Source organism: Semicossyphus pulcher, unplaced genomic scaffold (genome assembly GCF_022749685.1).
Source record: "Semicossyphus pulcher isolate SPU_LCO1_2020_fin unplaced genomic scaffold, fSemPul1.0.p SCAF_9, whole genome shotgun sequence".
Lineage (NCBI taxonomy): Eukaryota > Metazoa > Chordata > Actinopteri > Labriformes > Labridae > Semicossyphus > Semicossyphus pulcher.
In genome coordinates, this window is record NW_027211770.1 from 17,391,084 (window position 1) to 17,402,027 (window position 10,944).

General features: G+C 39.1%; 2 protein-coding genes across 2 annotated transcripts in view; both read left to right on the top strand.

Annotated features, from left to right (window-relative positions):
• osbpl3b (oxysterol binding protein-like 3b) overlaps positions 1–1,343 on the top strand; it is a 32,317-nt gene extending 30,974 nt beyond the window's left edge. Inside the window, exons 22-23 of the mRNA XM_069656341.1 lie at positions 283–405; positions 545–1,343. Coding sequence (XP_069512442.1) covers positions 283–405; positions 545–641 — 220 coding nt within the window. The 3' untranslated portion in view covers positions 642–1,343. The remainder of the gene's footprint in view (positions 1–282; positions 406–544) is intronic.
• A 4,673-nt stretch (positions 1,344–6,016) lies between these two features.
• Positions 6,017–10,887, top strand: gsdmeb (gasdermin Eb). Its single transcript, XM_069656557.1, has 10 exons — positions 6,017–6,097; positions 6,419–6,630; positions 6,757–6,952; positions 7,201–7,375; positions 8,282–8,402; positions 8,523–8,642; positions 8,881–9,008; positions 9,097–9,280; positions 9,421–9,494; positions 9,612–10,887. The coding sequence occupies exons 2-10, from the start codon at positions 6,426–6,428 to the stop codon at positions 9,837–9,839; spliced, it is 1,431 nt and encodes a 476-aa protein (XP_069512658.1). The 5' UTR covers positions 6,017–6,097; positions 6,419–6,425; the 3' UTR covers positions 9,840–10,887.
• The last annotated feature ends 57 nt before the right edge of the window (positions 10,888–10,944 follow it).

Genomic DNA, 10,944 nt, shown 5'->3' on the forward strand with positions numbered 1-10,944 from the left:
AGATTCATCAAACTAGTTTTAGCTTTCATTTATAAGTTTTCAAAGTGAATCGTACACTGCTCCCACAGGGCACCACATGAAGAAGAACAAGCACTTTGCAATCAATCACGACACTGCCTCTAGTCCTACCGTATCTTACGTAATGTGTCATAATATAAGTAATTAGGTTATGTCTCTGTTCAGATGCTAAACAAAAAAAGAATAGGTGAAGATTAAATTTATATACCGAGGTTAATGCTTGACTTTTTTTGCATAATGAAAGTGGCTGTGTCTCTCTGGCAGACTGCTGGAGGAGGGGGATCTGGAGGCTGCAGAGGAGCAAAAGCAGAGGATTGAACAGCTTCAGAGAGAGAGACGGAGACTGCTGGAGGAGAGCAACGTAACACATCAACCTAAATTCTTCAGGTAGCCTCAATATCCAGATTTATTAGTTTCTCACATTGAAGGTCTTTTATGGAAAGCGTCTTTGCTCTTCATATGCAGCGTGTCCCTTGCCCTCAATCTTTCCCGATACTAATTTCTTGTTTTTCTTCTGCCTCCTAAGGAAATCACAGGATGATCTCTGGGTGAGCAACAACACATACTGGGAGCTGAGGAAGGACCCTGACTTCACCCACATAGATTTCCCTACACTGTGGTGACCCCTGAACTGCTGTCATACACACTTCAACCCGCACAGCCTCTACTGTGATCCAGGCTGGTTCTGGAGATGTTTCCCAGCCTTACCATCCACATTCAGTGCTGGCCATCTTTATTGCTGTCCATCGAAGCTATTGCCTTAATAGCAAGTGCTTATATAAGAGAATGTTGATACATTTTGGCAATGTTGCCCATGTTTTCACTTGACATGTACCACTGTACCACTTAACCTGTAAAAAAGGAAAACTACATGGTATAAAGGGAAATAAATCCTCATCATAAGTGGTGTACACTAGCTTCAAATGTACGGAACAACTGGTCACTTTAGCCGCCGTCTTATCATGGACATTCTCTACCTCTGAGATAAACTAGCCTTGATATGCCATTGATTAAGTGTACGCATATTTATTCTGCACCTGCCTGAAGCCTTACCTGTACTCAAGTTATTTTTTTTGTTTTCCAAATTATGTTGTGTAAGGAATTCTTACACAAAACAGATCTTTAAATCCGTACTCAATTTTTATTTCTGTCTCATAAGAGTGATTTCTGTTTTTTGCTATGACTATGTGAATGATTGTGCAACTATGAGCAGCAGTAGCAAATGTCAAATCCAGCCATTTTTTTCACTCTGTCCATCGCTCCATTGTCTACATGGACCCTGGGACAAACATGTCCGAGACTATGCTACAAGAGCTCAAATAAAATCTATGATGCTTTTAATTTTGTTGTTGTGTCATTTTGACTGTTTGTTCACAACATTGGATGCAACAGCTCTGAGCTGTGAAAAAGTCACCTGTTTTTGTGCCTTAAGAGGAGCTCGATTCATATCACAAATTATGTGCAACAGACACATCTTGTATATCCTCCCACTGTGATAATATCATGGGTTTAACTCAAATAGTTTGTTCCAAATAGGGACATAGACATTTCACAATATAGCTCCCAATGTGTGGTTAATGTTGTGGCTGTGTCAAGTGTGTGGCGCCACCAGGTGTTTAGCATTGTATTCTCATGTTTGAACTGTAATTACCCCATCATTAGGAAGACCACATTAATCAATTTCCTCTATTGTTTGTTTGGGTAGGCTTAATAATATCCTAAGTATGAACTTTATTATATTTTATTATCTTTTTTATCAATTGTTAGGACCAGACTATGCCTCTCAGTCGGATTCAATAACAAATGGGAGGTATTAAAAAAGGCTATTAAAATAAATCATATATATGGTTAATAATTATTTTTAATAATTATTAACCATATAAAAGATGATTTAATACCTCATTTTTCTCATGGAATCCGACTTAGAGGCATAGTCCGGCCCCAACATTAATGGTGCCCAACGTGAGGCGATTTAATGTAGATTAAATCATATATTTTATATGATCAATAATTATTTTAAATAATTATTAATTTCTTTAAATAGCCATTTTAATACCTCCCTTTTTTTATGGAATCTGACTTAAAGGCATAGTCCGGTCCCGACACCATCCATTATCCATACCACTTATCCTGGAGCCTATCCCAGCTGTCATTGGGCGAGAGGCAGGGTACACTCTGGACTGACCACGCTCACGCTCACGCTCACATTCAAGCCTTCGTGCTATGTAGAGTCACCAGTGAACCTAATAAGGATGTCTTTGGACTGTGGGAGGGAACCAACTCATGCATGGGGAGAACTTGCAAACTCCACACAGAAAGGACCCCTACGCCTCAACGGAGATTCAAACCAGGAACCTTCTTGCTGTGAGACAACAGCACTGACCACTGCACCACCATGCAGACTTTATTTATCCATCTTTATAAACAAATGTTGACTGAGTAGAAGCAGAGTAAAACAGATGTATGGTTTTTTTATATGAACAAACACTTGTGTGTGTATGTGGAAGGAAATAGGGGAGACATTCACAAAACCTGCGTCAAAATGTTGAAACTAATTTCCTCTTGATGTCTTCTTTTTTAACTGTTAAACTGTTTTATTACTTTGTTTACTTAATTCTTTACGGATGCTCTTTAATTATTTTACAGAAGGCAAGTGTTTAAATTGTTCTTGTGAATGTAAGGGGAAATATAAATGACAAAGCCTGCTTTGCTGTAGGAGGATATACTAAAGAAATATATAAAATTCATAATTAACACTCCCTTCTAATGCCTATAAAGCCTTAACTGGTAACCTAAAAAGAACAAAAAAAACCATCAACATTTAGCTACAACAAACAACCCCCTTGTCATAACATTACTTTTGAAATTGTTTTCAGATTACTTGTAATCTGATTTAATTTTTGACGTCAATTACATACAGTACTTGTCAGAGTATCAGACAAGGATATGACAAATTAAAGGTTGACGGTCAGAAGGTTGGGACATTCCACACTCCAAATGTGTTACTTGTTTTGAATCAAGGTGTGGATGTACTCTTTTAAGCAAGTGGTGGTTGCTTTATTCATTGTCTTAACCGGATGCCCTTCCTTAAGGGGATGGTTTACCCAACGATTGGTAGACGTGAGGTTGATGTCAAAAACTGACAATGGATTGATGTGAAAAGCCAACATTGGGTGGACGTAAAACCCTAATGTTGGATTTGCATCAAAATGACGTATTAAGATAGACGCAAATCAACTACCTTAGTAGGCTTCAAATCCCAACGTTACGTGGACAGACGGAAAATGTTGGTAGGATATGAAAAGGAGATCTCAAAACCTAACATTTGGTAAACATGAGAACCAAACCTGAGGCTCACCTTAACCCCTAATGATGGACAGATATTAAATTATGGTTGGATAGGAAAATCAAATCTGATGTTGAGTTGATGAAACCAGATGATGGATTGACGTCAAAACATGTTGTTGGGTTGACGTCAAAATCTGATGTTGGTTAGATTTCAAAACGTTACATTAACTTGATGTCATATTCTGATGTTAGGTTGACTTCAAAAAATAACATTGAGTAGATATAAAAACCTGACATTGAGTTGACGTCAAAATCAGACGCTGGATTGATGTCATATTCTGACAGTGGGCTGATGTCAAAACATGATGTTGGGCAGGCATCTAAACCTGACATTGCGTTGACATCAAAACTACATGTTCAAAAAGATGTCAATCAACTACTTTGGGAAGCTTCAGATCTCAGCATTAGGTTGATATTGATGAACCACCAATAGCAGACAGGTGATAAGATTTGGTTGGATGTGAAATAAAGGTTTTGAGGTTGATTTTTGACTCTAGTTTTTCAAGCTGGTTTCTGACGTCACTGCTGGGGTGGTTTTTGATGTCAGATTTTGAGGTCGATGTTTGAAGTCAGGTCTAGACCTGTTTCGACATCTGTTTTTGAGGTCGGTGCCGGGGTAGTTTTTGCTGTCAGATTTTGAGGTTGATTTTCGACTTCAGTTTTTGAAGCTGGTTTTTGACGTCAATGCTGGGGGGTGGTTTTCGACATCCGTTTTTGAGGTCGGTGCCGGGGTGGTTTTCGTTGTCAGATTTTGAGGTTGATTTTCAACTTCAGTTTTTGATGCCTGTTTTTGATGTCAGTGCCAGTTTTCGATGTCAGATTTTGAGGTCGATTTTTGATGGCCGTTTTTGAGGTCGATTTTCAACGTCAGGTCCGGACCTGTTTCGACGTCCGTTTTTGAGGTCGGTGCCGGGGTGGTTTTCGTTGTCAGATTTTGAGGTTGATTTTCAACTTCAGTTTTTGACGTCAGTGCGGGGGTGGTTTTCAATGACAGATTTTGAGGTTGAATTTTGAGGTCGACTTTTTACTTCAGTTTTTGAAGCCTGTTTTTGATGTAAGTGCCAGTTTTCGATGTCAGTTTTGGAGGTAGATTTTTGACGTCCGTTTTTTTGCCTTGATTTTCGACGTCAGGTCCGGACCTGTTTCGACGTCTGTTTTTGAAGCTGGTTTTTGACATCAGGACTGGGGTGGTTTCGATATCAGATTTTGAGGTCAATTTTTGACTTCAGTTTTTGGAGCTGGTTTTTGACGTCACTGTCGGGGTAGTTTCCGATGTCAGATTTTGAGGTCGATTTTTAAATTCAGTTTTTGACCACTTCATTTTGTCAGTCCTGAGTGAGTTCTGTTTACCCCTCCCTGATTCAACTCTCTCCTCTTCTGTAGTAGATAAGTTTGTCACACACTCCTGCATGTCCTCCTGCAGAAGTTTGGGGTGCAAATTCTCTCTTGCTGTGCGCAGTCCTTTAATGAAGCATTTGGTTAATAATCATACACATACTATGTAAAATGCATATATAAAACAAAGCCACAATCAACTCAGTTCATTGGAAAGTGTCCCAAAATGTACATCCTTTGATCAAGAGCAGAGCTAGCGGCCTAACTCTCTTCCTGTCGGGGTCAAATGACCAGGTCAGACCTGGACCAGACCCGTCCTGGTGCCACGCTACAGTTGGAAGCTCAGTTTGGAAGTTGGAAGGGCAGGCTCAATTTAAGGATTTGGAAGCTGGAAGAGCTAAATCACTGCACCACTTAAAATGCATTTTAAACTAAAGTAGCTCATCCAGACAGATAGGTTGGCTCATCCTGACAGGTAGAAAATATTGAAAATTGAGTAATATCACTTTAAATGTAGTTTAAAAAAGTATGGTAGCTGATCCTGACAGGGAGAAAATACCAATGAACAATTAGTAATACCCCTTTAATATTGTCAAAAGTAAGGCAGCTCATACTGACAGGTAGGTAAGTTTCCATCATAATTTAGATATGTGTAAAACTTGTGGGAATAGGACATATAGGATAGGACACAAGTGCACATGCACACAGACACAATACAGCCTACTTGAACACAAACACACACATACACATTCCCCCCATGATAAAAAGATAGATGAAGGCGGTTCATTTGTGGTTGTTAATTTGGATAATCCAGCATTGCCTGCTGTATTGGTAGCTTTCCTGAAGGTGGCATTATAGGACTATTTATAAATGCATTATCTACTTGTAAAAATTATTGGTTTTTAATGGCACATATGTTCTACTGTAAGGAATACAGTACGTTTTGGCATGTCTGTGTATATGGATTATAAAGACTGTTGCTGATAATGTAATAATGATGTTAACCATAGCCTACTAAAGGTGCGTGGATCAACGCTTGATGGAACTCTTGGGAAGATATTTTTATCACTGAAATGATACTGTTCTGTTAATGTTAGTGGTATGCTTTTTTGCATATTATTATTATTATTATTATTATTATTATTATTATTATTATATTGCTGTTGTTGTTGTTGTTGTTGTTGTAAATGTTTTTGTTCGTTTGCTGTTGTTATGATCGATGAGTCTTGACAGTATGTTCAGTTCCTGACAGGGAAGGCGGGGCTTCAGTTCGTCTTTTGTCCAGAACAGAGGGTGCAGCAGCTTCATCGTTTAAGTGTGAAAGTGTTGTCTACTCTTCAAGTCTCCTTACAAAGAAACTTTGCTGTCTACTGCTTCAATAAAACAAGGACTTCTGGTAAGCGATTCATGTACCATTTGCATTAGAATCACTTAAAATAATGTTTTTGTAGTATATTGTAGAGGCGAACTTCCGATTTTGATCATATTCTGATGCTACTAGCATGTAGCTACTTTTTCAATGTTAGGACATTTGTGCAAGATGCTGTACATTTTCTCTACATTCTTTAGTTTTGCTTGGTAGTTTGTAATGATAGTTTGTATGGTACAGGAGGAATTTAAAAGAAAAGAGAAAGTGTTCAGCCTGACAATGAGTACAGTGTCTTTTACAGTGCTTTGTAAACAGGTCTTTACTCGTTTATCTCGCCCTTTTACTCAGCTGGGAGATGTTTGCCACAGCTGCCAGAAACTTTGTGGAGGAGGTGGATCATGGAGGCTGGTTAATCCCGGTGTCCAGCCTGAATGACACGGTTAATCTTCTGTCAGTGGTTGTGAAGCGCAAACGCTTCTGGATCTGGCAGAGGCCCAAGTACCTTCCCACGGATTTTCACCTCAATGATATACTTACAGGAGACACACCTATACAGCCAGGTGAACGTCTACACTCTCTGCATTAGTATATGCCATATCTTGAACCTCATTTCGTATATATCTTCAGTATATTAACAAGTGTGTTAATGTATTTAGGATAATAACTAATAATTTAACTCTCTTCAGTTTCCATAGAGACAGACTTCATCAAATACGACGGGACATATGGTGAAAACATGAAGGGATCCGTAAACGCAAATGTTTTTGACCACTCCAGTTTCAACGTTGAGGGTAAAGACTCGTCCAAACTCCAGTCTTCCTTTGGCAGCTTGAAGAAAGAGGAACTGGATGTGCAGAAGCTGCTGCGAGACTCCAAGAACAGGTTGGTTTCCCACCTGTTGCCACTGTCCTGTCTGGTTAAAATGAACGAAAAACATTGTAAACATCACCTGAGGTGAAGATCTGCAAACAGCTGGAGTGATCTTTGGCCAACCATAAAGATGCACACAAGACAGGACGCTTGGTTGAATATTAACACTCACAAAAAAATATATAGGCACACTGCTTTCTAATTACAACTATATATAACTATAAAAACACTTTTCTTTTTTTTGTGAATCAATATCTCAGGCTCTTGGACATGTCCCACGGTCTGGTCCAGCAGACAATGGAGAAGCACCGGCAGGTATTTGGGATTGTGAAGGAGCGTATTGTGACCACACAGCCCTGCTCGGTCATAGAGGAGGTGCAGCAGGGGGGAAACTGTGGAGGAAGACTGAGCTTTTGCGGAGGCAAGAGCCCAAAGGTACAGCACTGAAAAATTAATTCATTATGATGATGTGTATCTTAATGAGGTGTAAGGATTGGCAGTACAATGTTTCACAAATAATCAACAAATAAGAATGTAGGAGTTATTAATTATTATATAATTTTCCCTTATAAAACAAACAATCAAATGACTTGGTCTGAATTGACTAAGATGCATTCTCTGAGTGCTGATATGGAGTACAACATCACTGGGACTTTTCACTCTGTGTATCGCTCCTCGATTGATCCAGCTGGTACCTGAAAACACACAGGCTACCATAGCAGCTGCTTACTAACTCTCAGCTCACTGCTTGCATGATAAATGGAAATGTTCAGATAAATATACATAATGTACAAATTAGCTGATGTTTGCTAAAATGTAGAAAAAAGAGCGAGAGTGCAGGAAAATGTTTGTGTTTCTTGGCTACAGTCCAGTTACAAGTTGCAGAGTTATTTGTGTTGTTGGAGCAAAATGAATGATTAAATACACACACAAAATCTGTTGTTACTTAATATTTTTTACTTTATGCTTGTAGAGCTGTTGTAAACACAATATCACACTTGAGCACTGCTGTGATTATTTGATCAAATCACTGCTGTAATTTCGTAATTTCAGCAGCACTTCCTCTCTTGTGATGTTGCTTCACTTTCCTTTCCCTTCATTTGTGGTGCGATTCCCCACTCAGTTATACGACTTCTTCAGAATGAGTTTCAGTTCTGTTTGCAGATGTGAGCTCTCAGTGTAGGAAGAGAGAGCAGAGCAATATTTTCTTTAGTCAAAAAGTGAAATTGGTGCTACTTTTCTTTTTAATTCCAATTTTTTTGCGTTATACTCATTTCACATTCATTGTTGGAACGATTGGGTCTGTTCTCATGTCTGCAAATTTGTCTTGAAAATCTGCAGGTTTCATTAAAGGAGAATGGTAGCTTGAGGAAAGACAGTGATGTTACCATGGAGATTCCCATCCATACTACCATCGCATATGCCCTTATAGAGCTTGAGATCAAACATGATGGCCGCTTCGGTGAGAAATTATACAGTTAATGTCTGACTTTTGAGGATAGTCATTTGCAGTTTGAAAAGAACACTGATTAAACTTTTACTAACGTTGAATTTCATATCTGACGTTTTGTATTTTGCACAGAGCTGTGTCTGTTGTCAGACACCAAAGGAGGTTTTGAAGTAGATGGACCTGCAAGTAATCAACTGTTGGGTGCCTCGCGAGCTCCTATGTCCCCTTCTGAAAGTAGTCATCTAAAAGAAGGTAAATTACTGTTTTCTCCTTATCTTCTACTCAACGCAGCCTTAAAGTGTGTCACTGTAGATGGCTGTTTCAGCTGGTGACGTGTCTGGACTGTCTTATCAGAAAGGTCATAACTGTTTGTAAACGTGCTTTGACCTATATATAAGGTCTCTTTAGGTCCCTGCTGTATGCAGACATTTTGTTTGTAGAGATCAATAACAAGAACGTGTCCATTTTGCACTTTGTTTTGTGTTTTCAGAGCTAGAGCAACTGGGAGAACATTTCCAGGTGCTGTCTGCTCTTCCTGCCACCACTAGGGCCTCTCTGCTCCAGCACATAACAAAAGTTATGGAGAACAAAGAGGCCGTCAGTTCACTTCAGCAAGTGGTAAGTCACGTCACCACAGAGGTACTGATAAAGTGCAGATAGTCTGTTACGTTGGCTTTTAAATCTGGGTGCCTTTCCTTTGCATCAGCTGGAACAGATGTGTCAGGGTAAGAGACCTGTCCTGGAGGAAGTTACAGCGACAGAGTCTCACAAGAAGAGCATCCAAGCAGTTCTGGACCTTTTGGAGCAGTGTGGTCAGACGGAGTCTGCTCAGGCAAACCAATCCACCGCAGTCCTCGCAGCCCTTCACCTCATTACCAGTGCCATTGATGGTGAGAAAGATAGACAGCCTCTATTACACATTGTTGCTTATGTGAAGTGTGGCTTGAAGGCCTCCCCCGCTCAGGAGGTGCATGCAGTGTCCTAAAAACCTAATTTCTGTTCATCCTGTATCTGGGTCTTTATCTTGCAGAGATGACACATGAATGTTATGCTGTCTTTTGGATGTGCTGCAGCTTCACAGGGTTGCAGACTCTCAAGAAACTGGTTAGTTGAGTCAGTTTTTTAAAAGGAGTTTGCGAGTCAACAATATTTTTCGTGTTTTTATTATGCATCACATTGACTAAATTGTCCTTTATCCTCTGTCTGTCACACCTGTTCCAGGTGCACTGCGTATCAGAGAATGGAGAGTTGCCTCTGAGCAGCTCAGGTCTAGCTACACCGACGGAAGACGTCTATGAAAAGACTGAACATTTGTTTGCCTCCTGTCAAGTGTCCCTGAAGAGAGACGGGGACACAGTGAAGACGGAAATACACCAGCAGCCAGGACACCGTCCTCTTGTCCTGTGTATCGCTATTAAAGGTCTTGCCTCATTGGACCAAAGTGATTGAACAAAAGATACCTTTTATATCCACCAAAAACATGAAGTCCCAAAATGTAATGAGGTAAAGTGAAAATGTTAAGTCAATCATCAGACAAAAATCAACCAAAGACATTCATCAAAAGTTTAAAGGAGATTGAGTTATAGATTTGGACTGTTAGCTGAACAAAACAAGCGCGTCAGCATCATGTCAGGCTTTCAGAAACAGGGATTTCAATGACTACAGATCTTTAATTAATTAGAGAATGAAAGATTATAAATGTATAATAATAGGCTCTGAAATAAGCTTTAATACCCTGCATGTTATGCATCAAGCTCATCAAAATGAAGAATTTTCAGTATCCATTATAAAAAATTGCTATTAACACACACAGCTTTCTATACTATAATATGCTAAAAACTGACTGATTAATGCACACAGTTTAATTTAGAACGTCGTTGAGCTGCAACAATCTTTCGATTGATTAAGTTTATTTTTTCTGACCTTTTTATAGATCAAGCAACTTTTTGATTAAGCAAGAAAATAATCAAAACATAAATTGAGAATACCTCAGAGTGGCGTCAGGATTAATAGACGGCCTCTTTTTAGTCTGAAAGAAAATAAAGCTAAAAGACAGGCCCCTGGTTTTACCTTCTCATTTTGGGGTCGTGCCAAAGAAGTAAATGTGCCTGGTCTATTAAGGAGGCATCGCTTTTTTATTGTATGCATTTTATTTACAGTATGATATAATTGTCACTGAAACATCTTACCTTTGTAATAGAGTCTTTACTTTATGTTGGCCCTGGAGGCCTAACCCAACACTCAAGCTGTGTGTCATCTTGTATTTTACATTCTTTGTGGATTGTTAATTTTCCTCAGCTTAAGTTTTTGATGTTAAGTTTTTAAGTACAGAAAACCACAGTACTTAAAAAGATTTAAACTGCCAATTTGTGAGTTCAAATGGCCTTTTAACTGTAGTATTCTGCTTTTAGACTGGCAGTGGGGAACAAAGTTTACAATATTAGATTTTTTCCACTGGGTACAATTTATCTGTATCACTTTTCAATGTTTGTCTGTATGGTGCAAAAATATAACATACATGTCCTCAGAAAACGTTTGTCAAGTGATTCCACAC

What these genes read in the sequence shown, in the direction of transcription:
- gsdmeb (XM_069656557.1), top strand. Translation starts at nt 6,426, where the DNA reads ATGTTTGCCACAGCTGCCAGAAACTTTGTGGAGGAGGTGGATCATGGA. An exon ending in GCGGAGGCAAGAGCCCAAAG is followed by an intron (nt 7,376 to 8,281) that starts GTACAGCACTGA and finishes GAAAATCTGCAG; the next exon opens with GTTTCATTAAAGGAGAATGG. An exon ending in CAAACATGATGGCCGCTTCG is followed by an intron (nt 8,403 to 8,522) that starts GTGAGAAATTAT and finishes TATTTTGCACAG; the next exon opens with AGCTGTGTCTGTTGTCAGAC.